Source organism: Schistocerca americana, chromosome 7 (genome assembly GCF_021461395.2).
Source record: "Schistocerca americana isolate TAMUIC-IGC-003095 chromosome 7, iqSchAmer2.1, whole genome shotgun sequence".
NCBI classification, from domain to species: Eukaryota; Metazoa; Arthropoda; class Insecta; order Orthoptera; family Acrididae; genus Schistocerca; species Schistocerca americana.
The window spans coordinates 360,339,492-360,358,277 of record NC_060125.1 but is presented as its reverse complement, the minus strand read 5'-3'; the positions used below and the strand labels follow the sequence as shown (position 1 = coordinate 360,358,277).

The following is an 18,786-nucleotide window of genomic DNA, read 5'->3' as shown; positions in this document are numbered from 1 at the left end:
CCTTTGTGAAAAAGAGAAGCACCTGTATGTATATCAAGACCTCAGATGGTAAACCAGCCCTAAGCAAAGAAGGGAAAGATGAAAGGTGGAAGGGGTGTATAGAGAGTCTATACAAAGGAGATGAACTTGAAAGCAATATTATAGAAGGGGAAGCGGACGTAGATGAAGATGAGATGGGAGATATGACACTACGAGAAGAATTTCACGAAGCTCTGAAAGATCTAAGTCGAAACAATGCCCCAACAGTAGACAGGCGAAATACCCTCAGACTTCAAGAAGAATGCGATAATTACAATTCCAAAAGAAAGAAGCTGCTGTCAGGTGTGAAAATTATCGCACTAACATTTAAGTAAATCATGGTTGCAAAATACTAGGCCTAATTCTTAACAGCAAAATGAAAAAAACTGATAGAAGCAAACGTCGGGGGTGATCTTTGGATTTCGAGGAAATGTAGGAACACGCGAACCAGTACTGAGACTACGACTTATCTTAGAAGATAGATTAAGCAAAGGCAAATCTACATTTGTAGCGTTTGTAGACTTAGGGAAATCTTTTGACAATGTTGACTGAAATACTCTTTTTCAAATTCTGAAGCCAGCAGGGGTAAAATACAGGGAGCGAAAGGTTATTTACAGCTTGTACAGAAACCAGACGGCAGTAATAAGAGTCGAGGGGTATGAAATGGAAGCAGTGGTTGTGAAAAGAGTGAGACAAAGTCGTAGCCTATCCCCAATGTTATTCAATCTGTACATTGAGCAAACTGTACAGGAAACCAAGAAAAATGCAGAGTAGGAATTAAAGTTCATCGAGAAGAAATAAAAACTTTGAGGTTTGCTGACGACATTGTAATTCTGTCTGACGCAACTAGGGACTTGGAAGAGCGGTTGTACAGAATAGACAGTGTTATAAAAAGAGGATATAAGATGAACATCAAGTAAAGTGAAAAAAGGATAATGGAATGTAGTCGAATGCTGAGGGAATCAGATTAGTAAACGAGTCACTTAAAGTAGTAGATGGGGTTTGCTATTTGAGCATCAAAAAAACTGATCATGACCGAAGTAGAAAGGATATAAAATACACCGACTGGCAATGGCAAGAAAAGCATATCTAAAGAAGAGAAATTTGCTAACATCAAATATAAATTTAAGTGTTCGGAAGTCTTTCCAGAAGGTATTTGTCTGGATTGTAGTCATGTACGGAAGTGAAACGTGGACATTAAACAGTTTAGATAAAAAGAGAATAGAAGCTTTCGAAATGTGGTGCTACAGAAGAGTGCTGAGGATTAGATGGGTCGATCACCTAATGAGGAAATACTGAATAGAATTGGGGAGACTAGAAATTTTGGGCCACAACTTGACCAAAAGACGGAATCGGTTGATAGGACACATTCCGAGACATCAAGGGACCATCAATTTAGTATTTGAGGGAAGTGTGTGTGTGCGGGGGGGGGGGGGGGGCGGATCGTAGAGGGAGACCTATACAGCAGGCAGATTCAGGAAGATGTAGGTTGCAGTACGTATTTAGAGATGAAGAGGCTTGCACAGGACAGAGTAGCATAGTAGCATAGAGAGCTGCATCAAACCAATATTCCGGCTGAAGACCACAACAACAACGACACAACAAAATTCAAGTATTTATTTTAGATAGTTGTAAGTATAATTAAGTATCTGACATTAGAGTAAACTAATAACTCATTACGACAGGAAATTGTAGGAGGTCGTAGATAATAGTAAACACTATATATCTATTGAAAACTAGGTGATGTGTGTTTCATAGAATTAATCGACTGTAAGTCTTAGATATAACTGATTTGAAAATTAACACTTTGAGGTCGGCACGTCTGGTACAGATGTATTCACTTGGAGCCGGCAGCGCTAGTTCAGATCACTTGGCTTGTCGCCGGCCGTTCTTGACATTATCGGGAGACTATAAATTGTTAAGTTTTATTAATCTCGTCGTTGGTTCTCATACGTTCACAACCCTGTTCCCCTACTTTCATAAAATTTCGAAGATATACATACGTAAATAAATAGAAATTGTGTTTGTTTCACATATTTGTTTATTTGTATTGTCTTTGGTACTTAGTACTTCTCTTTCGTATGATATGCAGCAAAACAGTCTCCAAGATGCACCGCAAATTTTACACAAGACTTGCACATTAAGTTTGTCGTTCTCCTTTTTTGTTTTTGGAACATACGAGGCAGTTCCTTCGTTTTCGTTTATTCGTTTCGGAAATAAGTATTAGCTGGTACGCGATGTCGTGACAACCCCCAAGTTTTGCTCAGAAGCAGGTACATGGTCTTTTATCCACGAATCAGACACTTTCAATAAAAAATCGTGAAATCGGAGACTCTTTGTGGTCTGTATTAAAATAGTGCCATGTACGAAATGCATTGAATAATGCGCAATTAAAGAGAGACATGCAAACCTTTTTTGACCATTTTATAGTTTTTCTGTATATAGGGTACTAACTCAAATATTGCTCTACCAGATCCACTCCTTTCATGTATTTGTTGTAGTCTGATACACTTTAGGGTTTTTTTATTGCGCAGTTGGTTTTTCTACATTTTCTTTGAGTGTCATTCGAAGTGGCATTATGTACTGTAGCGATCATTCGTATCGTTTTAGTTTTCGAAGCTCTACATACCTGTTCGAGTACTTCACCTTTCCGTTAATGACAAGCTTCAAACACATTGACTTTTACGTACTTTAATTTTTCCGGAAATCCTATATTTTGCCGTATCGTTCCACAAACTCGAATTTTCTTTTCAAGTAACTTCTCTGCAAGTTCTACATTGTTATAATAATTATCCATGTAGAGGTGACGCCACTTTCCATAAGAAGGTGTCAATAGTTCTATCACTATTTTTGCTAAAGGCTGTCCAGCACCGCTGCATATCTTGAATGAGGAAATGTATCCCGTGCTCGACTTCACACAGAATCCGAATGAGTATGCCATATTTCGTAATTTTCGACGGAATGTAAACTTTAAAATTTAACCGCCCACTCCACAGTATCATTCCCTCATCAGTTGAGATGTTTTGACTTGGATTAAAGGTTTCTTTAAACTATTTGGAAAAATAATCAAGTACGAATTGCACTTTGAAAAGCCTGTCGGCATTATCGGGTTTATTGTTGTTGTCGGAAAAATGTAAAAATGATAATATTTGTCTGAATCGGTTGCGGGACGTCGTTTTGCAAACGGACTCGTTGACCAATAATCATCGATCCTTGCTTTTTTTTTACAATTTCCATAAGGATAGCAAGCCCAAACCATTTTCTAAGTTAGGGTCCCGTTAACGTCGACAAATTTGGCATTTTTTATCCACTTTTTTCTATTGCAATTTTGACTGTAGTACTTGTTGGTTTCGTTGCTAATATATTCAAATAGATCGTTCCCAATATACAATTCTACGATATCCTCGACGCTCTGTGTATCTTTGGGAAATACGTGTGATCCTGGAGATCCTTCAGCTTTATTATTGGTCCCCGGTAAATCAAAGTTTGACGACTGTGCACTGTCGTCTTCTTCTGATTCATCCGAAAGAGTTGGCAACCGTAGCGTTCGCCGAATTCTTCTTGGACGTTATTTCGCTATCTTCCGACGATTCTGCTTTACCTTCATATTTTTGATATTCAATGTCTTCTTCCCACTCGGCCAAGTCGTCCGAAACGTCAGACAAGACGTCCGTGCATTTGTCGTAAATAATCGTATCGTCTCTTTCGTCTGCCATGATGAAAGGGCACGTACTTGTTGTCGTGTGTAACTTACTGTTAACTAAACAAAACACCAACATAATGCAAAGGATACTAAAGTGTTGTCGCCGGCCACTGAGCGATACTATGCTCACGACACCATTGTGTTGTCGCTGGCCACTTAGCGGTACTTTGCACACGACACCATTGTAGTGTCGCCGGCCGTTGACCGTTATTTCACACACGACATCACTGTTGTGTCGCCGGACAGCACAGTGTTAAAAATTTTTAAAGTTAGCAACAAATGGTCAACCCCAGTGAAAATAACAGGAAAAATCCTTTGGACATGAATGCGCTAATATTTAATTTTAATGATTTCTTTTAAATTAATCAAAATCAAGTTATCTCGTGACAACATAAATTTAGTAAATGAATACTGATGCCAAACAATACCATCATACACCACCGTGATTGGTTCTGGTGGCTGTAGTACACTGTGGTGCAAATAGTTTTAATGTGTATTACAAGAAGTAGTTATGACTTTCATTATTCTGAATCTGGGCAGTAAAATTACGAGATTCGGAGGCAAAATGGGGGCTGTGAGTATATATAGAAGAAGTAGGAATGTCGAGCAAGGGACAGTGTGTCAGCTGCGGATTATCTGAGAGGAATTCACGTATAATTTCACTCAGAAATCTTAGTACAAGTTACAGAGACAGACGCTACAACGCTGCAGCTTTGAACTTTGTTCAGTTCGGTCCGAAAGCACATGTTTCGGACATAGCAAAATTTTCGTGCAGTAGCAATGAACTTTAGCGATTTACTATGAATCGAAGGAACTCTGATTTTTTCTTTTCAGTTGTTATTTGTCTTCAGCTTTAGAGTGTGGATATCAGAGGATTTATTTGGCAAAACACTACAGCGTAAATACGGAAGGTAAACTCACACTAATGCTATCTTCGGCTGGACTATACACTCATGTGCCCGCTCTGTGCAATGTTATTAACCAGATGGAACATCACTCACAATCTCATGTGTCGCCTATGGTTACTGATCGCCCACCTCCTATATGTTATCAGTCATTGGTGTTGAAAGCAGAAACTTTGAACTTGAGTTTAACTAGAGTGCAAGTGTAACTTCCCTCCTTTAGACAACCATGAGCCAAACAATTTAGCGGCCATACATTGTAGCAGCAGCCTTGGTGCTGAAAGAAGACATTTATCATTTGTTATGTTTCACACTGTAATGTGTATATCTGAGTTCTGTTGTGTAGCTAAATTTTCTAGCTTTTTTTACACCTTACCTTCCATGTCAGACAATAATATTAACAGTAATAACATCTTTCATCTATCTAAGGGCAGTAGTATAATTTACTCGAATACCCAAGTAGATACATTTGTTTCTAAAAGTTCACATTTCACTTTGTACTCTAGGGAACGGCTTTAGGAAATTGATATTGATGACGCCGACCGGTGTGGCCGAGTGGTTCTAGGCGCTTCAGTTTGGAACCGCGCGAGCGCTACGGTCGCAGGTTCTAGTCCTGCCTCGGGCATGGATGTGTGTGATGTGCTTAGGTTAGTTATGTTTAATTAGTTCTAAGTTCTAGGGGACTGATGACCTCAGGTGTTGAGTCCCATAGTGCTCAGAACCATTTGAACCATTTCTTTATATTGATGACTCTGAGTACAGTAAATAATAAAACTTAAAGAGCCATCCTCAAAATACGGATTACAGAACCGCTATGATTAGTATCCTGTTGAGTTCTGTCTGTTATGATGGATAGTGTTTCTTCTTGTTTCAGAGCAGAAAAATCAGACACTGGAAGTTAAGTGACTTTGTATGTCGAGTAAACAAGGCAGTTGACATCTGACAGTTTGTGTGTGTGGAGAATTTACATCTTGTCGGCATTTGGCAGGTTTCCTGAGCCTGTTGAACGACGACATCCCGGGCAATGCGGGTTTCAAGGACCAGGTGCTGGCGCTACAGTGGGTGCAGAGGAACATCGCAGCCTTCGGCGGAGATCCTAGCAGCGTTGTCATATTTGGGGAAAGTGCGGGTGGCGGCTCCACGTCACATCTCTTCCTCTCGCCGGCCACCAAGGGTGAGTACTTCCTGAGCTATCAGGCCTATAAGCCAGATGTAATCAATCAAGAACTGGAGTACTCCGAAACAAGATACGAAAAGAAAATATATCACTTCATTTGACGGAATTTATATCATTCTCTCTTTGTTTTTGTTAGTTCCTATTAGTTTCCATCATTATTAACGTATCTTTCTGTCGATATTAGCTTTTCTTCTCTTTTACTTCCATGGTTATATGTTGATAAGCTTCAGTTCATGTTCTGATACCCTCCTGTCTTTGATTTATAAGGGTGTTTCTATGCGGTGCGTCTTCTTCTCCCGCGGGACTGCTGCGGTCGCAGGTTCGGGCATGGGTGTGTGTGGTGTCCTTAGGTTAGTTAGGTTTACGTAGTTCTAAGTTCTAGGGGACTTACTACCTCAGATGTTGAGTCCCATAGTGCTCAGAGCCATTTGAACCATTTTTTTTTTTTTTTTTTTTTGTCTTCTTCTCTTTAACCTCATCTTTGAATCTCCAACCACTTCTTTACTCTATTTAGGTTTGTATTTGAGCTCTCAAACGAGTAACGTAATAATTTTGATCAGGCTATCGGTGTTCATGTGGAGTACTTGACTTAGCTAGAGTACCCTGATTGCTGTTTTGTTTCCCGAAGTTGTTAAGCAATTCGTCCTTAATTACAGAGTTCTTTTTTTTTTTTTAATTCTTCGTAGTTTACGGGTAGCCTTAAGCTATTCTATTAGATATGTTTGACTGGAATACTCTCTTTCAAATTCTGACGGTGGCAGGGATAAAATACAGGGTGTGAAAGGCTATTTACAATTTATACAGAAATCAGATGGCAGTTATAAGAGTCGAGGGACATGAAAGGGAGGTAGTGGTTGAGAAGGGAGTGAGACAGGGTTGTAGCCTACCCCCGATATTATTCAATCTGTATACTGAGCAAGCAGTAAAGGAAACAAAAGAAAAGTTCGGAGTAGGTATTAAAATCCATGGAGAAGAAATAAAAACTTAGAGGTTCGCCGATGACATTGTAATTCTGTCAGAGACGGCAAAGGACTTGGAAGAGCAGTTGAACGGAATGGACAGTGTCTTGATAGGAGTGATTAAGATGAACATCAACAAAAGCAAAATGAGGATATTGGAATGTAGTCGAATTAAGTCGGGTGATGCTGAGGGAATCAGATTAGGAAATGAGACACTTAAAGTAGTAAAGGAGTTTTGCTATTTAGGGAGCAAAATAACTGATGATGGTCGAAGTATAGAAGTTATGAAATGTAGACTGGCAATGGCAAGGAAAGCATTTCTGAAGAAGAGAAATTTGTTAACATCGAGATTGATTTAAGTGTCAGGAAGTCGTTTCTGAGAGTTCAAAATGGTTCAAATGGCTCTGAGCACTATGGGACTTAACATCTGAGGTCATCAGTCCCCTAGAACTTAGAACTACTTAAACCTAACTAATCTACACACACATCCATACCCGAGGCAGGATTCGAACCTGCAACCGTAGCGGTCCCAAACTGTAGCGCTTAGAACCGCACGGCCACACCGGCCGGCTCTCTGAGAGTATTTGTATGGAGTGTAGCCATGTATGGAAGTGAAAGATGGACGATAAATAGTTTAGACAAGAAGAGAATAGAAACTTTTGAAATGTGATGCTACAGAAGAATGCTGAAGATTAGATGGGTAGATCACATAACTAATGATGAGGTATTGAATAGAATTGGGGAGAAGAGGAGTTTGTGGCACAACTTGACTAGAAGAAGGGATCGGTTGGTAGGACATGTTCTGAGTCATCAAGGGATCACCAATTTAGTACTGGAGGGCAGCGTGGAGGGTAAAAATTGTAGAGGGAAACCAAGAGATGAATACACTAAGCAGATTCAGAAGGATGTAGGCTGCAGTAGGTACTGGGAGATGAAGAAGCTTGCACAGGATAGAGTAGCATGGAGAGCTGCATCAAACCAGTCTCAGAACTGAAGACCACAACAACAACATTAGATATGTTATATATCAAACAGTATTCGGGTGTTAACTAAGCCAAAGGGCTTCCAGTAGTCCGGAACATTGTGACTGTAAGATTAGGAATCCCATTGCCAAAAGTTCAACCTTCAAATTACTATTGTCCATGAATGGCTGCAAATGATCTCCAAGTAGCCGAACATAACAGTTTCCAGTCAATGATCGGTTCAGTTGGACCAGCAGACCCAGTCCATCCCATATAAACGCAGCCCACACCATTATGGAACCACCACCAGTTTTGCACTTTGAATTGTTGATAACTCGGCTTCGTGAGATCTGCGCCGCACTCAAACACAACCATCTTACCAATTGAAATCAGGACTCATCTTTGCAGGCCACGGTTTTCAGTCGTCCAAGGTACAGCCGACATGGTCACGAGCCCAGGAGAGGCGCTGCAAGCGATGTCGTGCTGTTATCAAAGGCACTCTCGTCGGTCATCTGCTGCCATAGCCCATTAATACCAGTTTCACCGCCCTGTCCTAACGGATACGGTCATTGTACGTCCCATATTGTTTTCTGCCGGTTATTTCACACGGTGTTGCTTGCCTGTTAGGGCTGACAACACTATCTACATAAATGATCTTTTGGATAGGGTGGATAGCAATGTGCGGCTGTTTGCTGATGATGCTGTGGTGTACGGGAAGGTGTCGTCATTGAGTGACTGTAGGAGGATACAAGAGGACTTGGACAGGATTTGTGATTGGTGTAAAGAATGGCAGCTAACTCTAAATATAAATAAATGTAAGTTAATGCAGATGAATAGGAAAAAGAATCCTGTAATGTTTGAATACTCCATTAGTAGTGTAGCGCTCGACACAGTCACGTCGATTAAATACTTGGGCGTAACATTGCAGAGCGATATGAAGTGGGACAAGCATGTAATGGCAGTTGTGGGGAAGGCGGATAGTCGTCTTCGGTTCATTGGTAGAATTTTGGGAAGATGTGGTTCATCTGTAAAGGAGACCGCTTATAAAACACTAATACGACCTATTCTTGAGTACTGCTCGAGCGTTTGGGATCCCTATCAGGTCGGATTGAGGAAGGACATAGAAGCAATTCAGAGGCGGTCTGCTAGGTGTGTTACTGGTAGGTTTGATCATCATGCGAGTGTTACGAAAATGCTTCAGGAACTCGGGTGGGAGTCTCTAGAGGAAAGGAGGCGTTCTTTTCGTGAATCACTACTGTGGAAATTTAGAGAACCAGCATTTGAGGCTGACTGCAGTACAATTTTACTGCCGCCAACTTACATTTTGCGGAAAGACCACAAAGATAAGAGAGATTAGGGCTCGTACAGAGGCATATAGGCAGTCATTTTTCCCTCGTTCTGTTTGGGAGTGGAACAGGGAGAGAATATGCTAGTTGCGGTACGAGGTACCCTCCGCCACGCACCGTATGCTGGATTGCGGAGTATGTATGTAGATGTAGATGTAGAAGCAAACTCCGCTGCTCTCGGTCGTTAAGTGAAGGCCGTCATGACTGCATTGTTCGTGGTGAGTGGTAATGCCTGAAATTTGGTATTGTCTGCTCAGTCTTGACGCTGTAGACCTCCGAACTGAAACGTCCCCTTAGAAAAATTTATGAATTATTGTGCTGATAAACCCCTTACGTTATTTGATTTTCAAACAGCTGAGCAAAATTGAACGTGCACAGACATTTCTCTCTTTACTTATTCAGATCATCAATAAACTGACACACAATATTTTTAGCATAACGCAATCTACCTTTCAATAATCCCTGCAAAAGAATGGCCCTGACTAACAATAACCTATACCTTTCATGAATCACTTACCTCACAAAAATCTTCGTTACTCGAACTAACTTGAAATTAAATAAATATTCCTATGGCTGGACCATAAACACGCTCTAACTCACATTATTAAGTATATAAACAAATTAATAAACGTATATCAAAGGAATAGAAACAAAAAGTAGTCCAGTAGCCTAATGTCTCCGTGCTTTGTAACAGAGTAAATATTTGACCAATTTCTTCATGAATAGTATATATTGGATATAAATAAAGACAAAGGTAAATAGATATATTTATAAGCATGCTGCTACCGTTTTTTCGTGTAACTGTGGAGTACTTATGGCCTGACGCAATTAATAGTAATCGACCACTTTGACCTCCAATAACTCATGTACTATTCAAGTTACATGCCTGCAATTCATACCAATTTAGCTTTACACTAACAGCTTTCTAAACACACGTCGATCGACAAAATCGGATGAGCCTTTTAGATTTTGGAAACTCGTTGGTGGGTGTTACTTGTATAATTGACGGTCAGATACTAAACTTTAAACCAATAAAGATATCTAAAATCTGATTACCCCATCAGAACCGTCGTGTAAATAATGGTAATGTACATGTTTCCTATTAAGGTATCATGATTCCCCTGGATATTATTATTTTCTACATGAACTGTGAAATGTCTGCTATTATGGTTTCATGAAGTCCACCATCTTTGGCACTCCCGGCATACACGTCACCTTCATCAACACAAAGCACAGTCCTCGACACAGCGTCGACATGGAATCCCAGCCACGCGGTCGGCCTGGACCACGCGCTGGGGCTGCCCCTCTTGCACTGTCGGATGCTCGGCACCACGTGGCAGCCGACGAGCCGCGGCCCGTGCGGCCACACCAACTCCGAACTTTTAATACTTTCAGGGCGCCACAACTCGCCCATTACCTCACAAGTCTCAGATAACTGAAACCACACTACGAGCAGCAGCACCAGTGCGTGATGCGAATGGCGACTGGGTGGGGGTAAGAAGTAGGTTGGGGCGGGGAGGGGAGACACAGTACGGTGGGGTGCGGGCAGTGAAGTGCTGCAGTTTAGATGGAGGGCAGGAGAGAAGTTGGGGAGGGGGGTAAGTAGAAGAAAGGAGAGAAATAAAAAGAAATTAAAAGATTGGGTGTGGTGGCGAAATGACGGCTGTGTAGTGCTGGTATGGGAACAGGAAGGGGGCTGGATGGGTGAGAACAGTGACTAACGAAGGTTGAGGCCAGGAGGGTTACAGGAACGTAGGATGTATAGCAGGGAAAGTTTTTGTTGTGCCTATCGCGACTCAGTATCTCCGCTATATGGTGAGTAGCAACTTTCCTTTTCTAATATTGTTACATTCCATCCTGAATTTTCCCTTGTTTTAAATCTTCTCTAGAAATGCAGGTTTTCACAACCAATCGCCATATCTTTTAACTATGGAAATGTAAAAGCTATCCCAAAGAAAGCAGGTGTTGACAGATGTGAAAATTACCGAACTATCAGTTTAATAAGTCACAGCTCCAAAATACTAACGCGAATTCTTTACAGACGAATGGAAAAACTAGTAGAAGCCGACCTCGGGGTAGATCAGTTTGGATTCCATAGAAATGTTGGAACACGTGAGGCAATACTGACCCTACGACTTATCTTAGAAAATAGAGTAAAGAAAGGCAAACCTACGTTTCTAGCATTTGTAGACTTAGAGAAAGCTTTTGACAATGTTGACTGGAATACTCTCTTTCAAATTCTAAAAGCGGCAGGGGTAGAATACAGGCAGCGAAAGGCTATTTACAATTTGTACAGAAACCAGATGGCAGTTATAAGAGTCGAGGGGCATGAAAGAGAAGCAGCTGTTGGGAAGGGAGTGAGACATGGTTGTAGACTCTCCCCGATGTTATTCAATCTGTATATTGAGCAAGCAGTAAAGGAAACAAAAGAAAAATTTGTAGTAGATATTAAAATCAATGGAGAAGAAATAAAAACTTTGAGGTTCGCCGATGACATTGTAATTCTGTTAGAGACAGCAAAGGACTTGGAAGAGCAGGTGAATGGAATGGACAGTGTCTTGAAATGAGGATATAAGATGAACATCAACAAAAGCAAAACTAGGGTAATGGAATGTAGTCGAATTAAGTCGGGTGATGCTGAGGGGATTAGATTATGAAATGAGACACTTAAAGTAGTAAAGGAGTTTTGCTATTTGGGGAGCAAAATAACTGATGAAGGTCGAAGTAGAGAGGATATAAAAGGTGGACTGGCAATGGCAAGGAAAGCATTTCTGAAGAAGAGAAATTTGTTAACATCGAGTATAGATTTAAGTGTCAGGAAGTCGTTTCTGAAGGTATTTGTATGGAGTGTAGCCATGTATGGAAGTGAACCATGGACGATAAATAGTTTGGACAAGAAGAGAATAGAAGCTTTTGAAATGTGGTGCTACAGAAGAATGCTGAAGATTAGATGAGTAGATCACATAACTAATGAGGAGGTATTGAATAGAATTGGGGAGAAGAGGAGTTTGTAGCACAACTTGACAAGAAGAAGGGACCGGACATGTTCTGATGCATCAAGGGATCACCAACTTAACGTTGGAGGACAGCGTGGAGGGTAAAAATCGTAGAGGGACACCAAGAGATGAATACACTAAGCAGATTCAAAACGATTTAGGCTACAAAATGCATTATTTTAGGCTGCAATATAGTATTTTAGTTAAGCTTGTGAATGAGAACGTAACACTGAACTATCTATTTGTAAGTATGCCCATTAATTACACTTATAAGCTTACTTTTCCTGAACGGTAGGTCAAATTGGTGGGCAAGTCAGGATCAGGAGCTGGAAAACTGAAAGTTTATTCAATGAGTTTATCAATATGTGGATTTACTATCACTTTTACAGGAGGGCTCTTGTCATCACAAATTTGGTTGTATGTGGATATCTTCAAATTCTCCTTCTGGTCTTTAGGAACACCTCCATCAGAGATTTCGTCTGAGTTTGTAACATTTTTGTATAAAAGAGGCCATATGGTTTGAAATAACTGATATCTTTGTTAGAAAGAAATTCTGTAAACAGTAAAACGATTTGTTTTGTGGCTTTCAGTATGTGCTCCCTATATTATATCCCTCTGGTGTACAAATTCGATATAATTTTTTCAGGAGATGCTTTATACCCCGAAAGTCTATGTTACACGGTGGATACGTGTGATCACAAAAAGAAATTTGTGGATGGTATTGCCATGACACAGTTTGTCACACAAGTTGTTCCAAAATTTTAAAAGGATTAGTTTCCTTTGGGTAATGGATGTCTGTCTCTGTGTAATTCAGTAATACACTGCATGTCTCATCCAAAAATTATTACCTTGACCCTAAGGATAAAGGTAGATTTTGTACTTATTGCTTGTCACATCACGGATAACGAAAACTTCAAATCATAACTGCTCCATATAAAAGAACTTCTGTGCAGAAATATTCGGAAACGGCAGGTTCTGCTTGTAAGCAAACTCAAAGTGGCAGTTTCTTCTTCAACATTTTCAGACTCTTCTTGCATAATAGTATAAAACTTTCTGGCCCTCCTTTTCGCATAATCATTCAAGGATTAATCCCTCAGTTTTAATTTTTGCCTTTCACATTGACTGTACGCGTCAACCTGTTGTAGTCTGAGGAAGTTTTGTTGAAAATAAGAGTAGCAAAAGGATTAGTACACTGTCGGAAAAAAAATCGCAACACCAAGAAATAATTGATCTAGACTAATGAAATTTCGGGAATACAGAGGTAACATATACTCCTGGAAATGGAAAAAAGAACACATTGACACCGGTGTGTCAGACCCACCATACTTGCTCCGGACACTGCGAGAGGGCTGTACAAGCAATGATCACACGCACGGCACAGCGGACACACCAGGAACCGCGGTGTTGGCCGTCGAATGGCGCTAGCTGCGCAGCATTTGTGCACCGCCGCCGTCAGTGTCAGCCAGTTTGCCGTGGCATACGGAGCTCCATCGCAGTCTTTAACACTGGTAGCATGCCGCGACAGCGTGGACGTGAACCGTATGTGCAGTTGACGGACTTTGAGCGAGGGCGTATAGTGGGCATGCGGGAGGCCGGGTGGACGTACCGCCGAATTGCTCAACACGTGGGGCGTGAGGTCTCCACAGTACATCGATGTTGTCGCCAGTGGTCGGCGGAAGGTGCACGTGCCCGTCGACCTGGGACCGGACCGCAGCGACGCACGGATGCACGTCAAGACCGTAGGATCCTACGCAGTGCCGTAGGGGACCGCACCGCCACTTCCCAGCAAATTAGGGACACTGTTGCTACTGGGGTATCGGCGAGGACCATTCGCAACCGTCTCCATGAAGCTGGGCTGCGGTCCCGCACACCGTTAGGCCGTCTTCCGCTCACGCCCCAACATCGTGCAGCCCGCCTCCAGTGGTGTCGCGACAGGCGTGAATGGAGGGACGAATGGAGACGTGTCGTCTTCAGCGATGAGAGTCGCTTCTGCCTTGGTGCCAATGATGGTCGTATGCGTGTTTGGCGCCGTGCAGGTGAGCGCCACAATCAGGACTGCATACGACCGAGGCACACAGGGCCAACACCCGGCATCATGGTGTGGGGAGCGATCTCCTACACTGGCCGTACACCACTGGTGATCGTCGAGGGGACACTGAATAGTGCACGGTACATCCAAACCGTCATCGAACCCATCGTTCTACCATTCCTAGACCGGCAAGGGAACTTGCTGTTCCAACAGGACAATGCACGTCCGCATGTATCCCGTGCCACCCAACGTGCTCTAGAAGGTGTAAGTCAACTACCCTGGCCTGCAAGATCTCCGTATCTGTCCCCCATTGAGCATGTTTGGGACTGGATGAAGCATCGTCTCACGCGGTCTGCACGTCCAGCACGAACGCTGGTCCAACTGAGGCGCCAAGTGGAAATGGCATGGCAAGCCGTTCCACAGGACTACATCCAGCATCTCTACGATCATCTCCAAGGGAGAATAGCAGCCTGCATTGCTGCGAAAGGTGGATATACACTGTACTAGTGCCGACATTGTGCATGCTCTGTTGCCTGTGTCTATGTGCCTGTGGTTCTGTCAGTGTGATCATGTGACGTATCTGACCCCAGGAATGTGTCAATAAAGTTTCCCCTTCCTGGGACAATGAATTCATGGTGTTCTTATTTCAATTTCCAGGAGTGTATTTAAGTGATTAACATAGCGAGATCCCAGGTTAATATAAACGTGAGATAATCCATTGCAAATGTTAAATGCTGGCACATTAATAACCGCCAAAATGTTGTATCCAAGCATGCACACGTGCATGCATTGTGTTGTTCAGATGCCTGATGTCAGTTTGTAGGATGGTGTACCATACCTGTTGGGCTTGGTCGGTCATTACAGGGACAGTTAATGCTGTTTGAGGATGACGCTAGAGTTGTCGTCCTATGTTGCCTCATATATGCTCGATTGGAGACAGATCTGGTGATCTCGCGGGTCAAGGCAACACATCGACACTCTGTGGAGCATGTTGGGTTACAACAGCAGCATATGAGGGAGAGTTATCCTTTAGGAAAACGACCCCTGGAATGCTGTTCATGAATGGCAGCACAACAGTCGAATCATCAAATCACCAGACTGACGTACAATTTTGCAGTCAGGATGCTTGGGGATGACCACTAGAGTCTCCTGCTGTCATACGAAATCGCAATCAGACCATAACTCCAAGCGTAGGTTCAGTGCGTCTAGCACGCAGACAGAGTGGGTGTAGGATATCATCTGGCCTCCTTCTAACCAACACATGGCTATCGTTGCCACCGAGGCAGAACCAACTTTCATCAGAAAACACAACAGACCCCCACCCTGCCGTCCAATGAAGCCACTGAACTCGCAAATGGCCGTGATTCAGGGTCAGTGGAATGTACGGTACGGGACTCCTAGCTCTGAGCTGCCCTTGAAGTAATAGATTTGTAGCACTTCGTCATGTCACTGTCGTGCGAACTGCCGCTCCGCTTGCTGCTGCAGACGAAGTACGATGCGCCAGAGCCATACGCCGAACAGGTTGGTCTTCCGTCTCGGTTGTGCCACGTGGTCGTCCGGAGCCCGGTGTTCTTGCGAGCCTACATTCTCGTGACCACCGCTGCCAGCAATCACGTACATGGCTACATTCCTGTCAAGTCTTTCTGCAATACCGTAGAAGGAGCATCAAGCTTCTCGTAGCCCTATCACACGACCTCGTTCAAACTCAGTGAGGTGTTGATAATATCATCTTCCAAATCTTAAACGCATCTTTATCTAACATCAGCTCACTACGGCCAATATCAAAGCTAACTAACACTCACGACCGTTACAGCGCCTTTTTAAAGCAAACCCGATTTGCATCCTCATAGTTGCGCTACTAGGGCCACTCTTACGCAACTGGCGCGAAATTCAAATAGACATCATCTGTCAGTTGTAGAAACCCGCCTATCAATTTTCGTTTATGTGGCATAGCTCCTCCTTGGCTTACGGTTTTTTCCGTCAGTGTATTTCATCCATTTTTGCAACTGTCTTTCTACTCTACTGGCCATTACAATTGCTACACCAAGAAGAAATGCAGATGATAAACGGGTATTCATTCGACAAATATATTGTACTAGAACTGACATGTGATTATATTTTCACGCAGTTAGCGTGCATAGATCCTGAGAAATCAGTACCCAGAACAACCACCTCAGGCCGTAATAACGGCCTTGATACGCCTGGGCATTGAGTCAAACAGAGCTTGGATGGCGTGTACAGGTACAGCTGCCCATGCAGCTTCAACACGATACCACAGTTCATCAAGAGTAGTGACTGGCGTAGCTCCAGTTCTGGTATGATGTTTGCACTTGTTGGTTAGCCTTCTTATACCATTTTTGTACTGGGAGTATGAACCACATGACCACAGTAATATGTTGTATGCATCTAATTTATGACACTCGCAAGTAATGCAGTAGTTATCATCTTCTGAAGAAGGGCACTAGGTGCTTGAAACCGATAAAGGAAATAAAATTTCTTTTCTGCAAGTGGTTGCTGATTGTTTTAATTAATAGTGGAAAAGATACTTGGCTATATTTTTTCAAGTCAGAGGTGTTATTAATGAATATCTCATGAAGTTTTGTGGCATTTAAACCAGTATCCAATAATTTTTTGTGTTTTTTGCCGTAATGGGTGTCTTCAATTTCAAGTGTTAGAGTATGATAAAGGATTCGTACACTATTATTGCCAAGAATATCACTGAAACTCCTGTTGTGCTCCACGTGCCTTCAGGTATAGTATTCTGAAATAACAAACGATGGACTTCCCGTAATCTGTTATGCGATATACCTACCTAGGAGTTCCATTAACATATTCTTGTGAATATTCTTCGGTACACCTTCAGTCTTATCTGTAAGAATTATTTCTTTTAAAATTACCGCCATTAGTTCTTGATCGTATTGTCGTTCTGTCGTTGTAACTAAACGAAAATATCCTCAAGAACGATAAAGCAACTACGGACAGCATGACCAAACAAATGAAGAATTACCTCCATTAGGTGTATCACTTTCTTTGCCTGTCTCTCGGTCTCGATCTTGTTTTCCCTATCTTCGATCAACTTCAGCAACCTCAACCAATGACTGAGAATATTTTCGCATGTCATTTATGACGTCTTCCATAATATTTAAACACCATTTTCTGTTTTATTTTCAAAAAAATGGTTCAAATGGCTCTGAGCACTATGGGACTCAACTGCTGAGGTCATTAGTCCCCTAGAACTTAGAACTACTTAAACCTAACTAACCTAAGGACATCACAAACATCCATGCCCGAGGCAGGATTCGAACCTGCGACCGTAGCGGTCCTGCGGTTCCAGACTGCAGCGCCTTTAACCGCACGGCCACTTCGGCCGGCTTTTATTTTCAAGTGAGAAAGTTAGTTACGTACGCCTGACGTATTTCGCTGCACTGCGAATACTATAACGTTCGCAGATTTATTCACTTATTTTTTGGGTGAGGTGCGTCTTATGAACTTTCAGACATCCCACTGTGATATAGGTTTATTATTTTTATTCCTAACACTGTGCTAACCACAAAACTCTTTTCGATTAGTTACCACAAAATTATGAACATAGTTGTCTATTTTTGATTCATAGCGGCAATACCAACTGACAGTATGCAACATAAGAACACAAAAAGTCTCCGCATTTTACTAAGAAACCAGCCAAGTGGAGTCTTTTGAGTGATTTCTGATCTAAACTCGAAACTTAACATAATGCCGAACCGTAATAAGAGGACGGTGTTTGACTTTTTCAGCACTACATTGTACATTTACTCCTATGCAAAGTATGCCATCATTAAGTCATATTATCTTGTTTTGCAGATTACCTGGTTTCTGACCTATTTCTCCTGAATGGTCAGCCCACGAGTGACAGCGTATGGCCGCTGCCCCCGCCCATAGTAGAGAAAATTCTTTACAAACCGAGCTCGTGTCCTAACTCACTATGGAACTACCAATTCATACCAATTCAGTTATCAGTCTCAGGAAAATTATATCGTCTAATGAGTACTGACTAATAGCAAACGCAACCAGAGCCAATTGTCGTGAAGTCTCAAAATTATATCTTCGTTCACCGTGAAACTTAGATGAATTACTACACCCCTCGCCCCATACCCTTTTTTACCTCTGTGTCGGCAAAAAGTTTCATTGTTTGTGTAGTAGTTTCCTCTTCGTACCGAGTGAGTTGGCGCAGCGGTTAGCACGCTGGACTCCCATTCGGGAGGACAACAGTTCAGACCCGCGTCCGGCCGTCCTGATTTAGGTTTTCCGTGATTTCCCTAAATCGCTTAAGGCGAATGCCGGGATGGTTCCGTTGAAAGCCCTAACCCGGGCTTGTGCCCCGTCTCTAATGACCTCGTTGTCGACGGGACGTTAAACCCTAATCTCCTCCGCCTCCTCCTCCTCTTCGTCGACGTTTGTGGTGGCTTATTGGTATATTAAATAATGCACGCACTGCATTTAATATCAGTTTCCTATTTTTCGAATCTATAGATTGGTTTGGCTCGAAGTGTAGTGAACAAAATTGCACGTTATAGTGCTACATACGCCCTCTTTCCTTTAAAATACCGTGCTACAAAGCAATATAAATGAAGCTCTTCACATGCATCAGATATCGTATTCAACAGTGTAGCTTACTGACCGTTTAAAGGGAGGACATTCATGAAAAACGCACACAC

General features: G+C 42.2%; 1 protein-coding gene across 1 annotated transcript in view; it reads left to right on the top strand.

Annotated features, from left to right (window-relative positions):
- Nucleotides 1–18,786, top strand: part of LOC124622930 (cholinesterase 2-like) — a 98,957-nt gene that overhangs the window by 16,851 nt on the left and 63,320 nt on the right. The window contains exon 3 of the mRNA XM_047148720.1: nucleotides 5,612–5,797. Within this exon, the coding sequence (XP_047004676.1) occupies nucleotides 5,612–5,797 (186 nt within the window). The remainder of the gene's footprint in view (nucleotides 1–5,611; nucleotides 5,798–18,786) is intronic.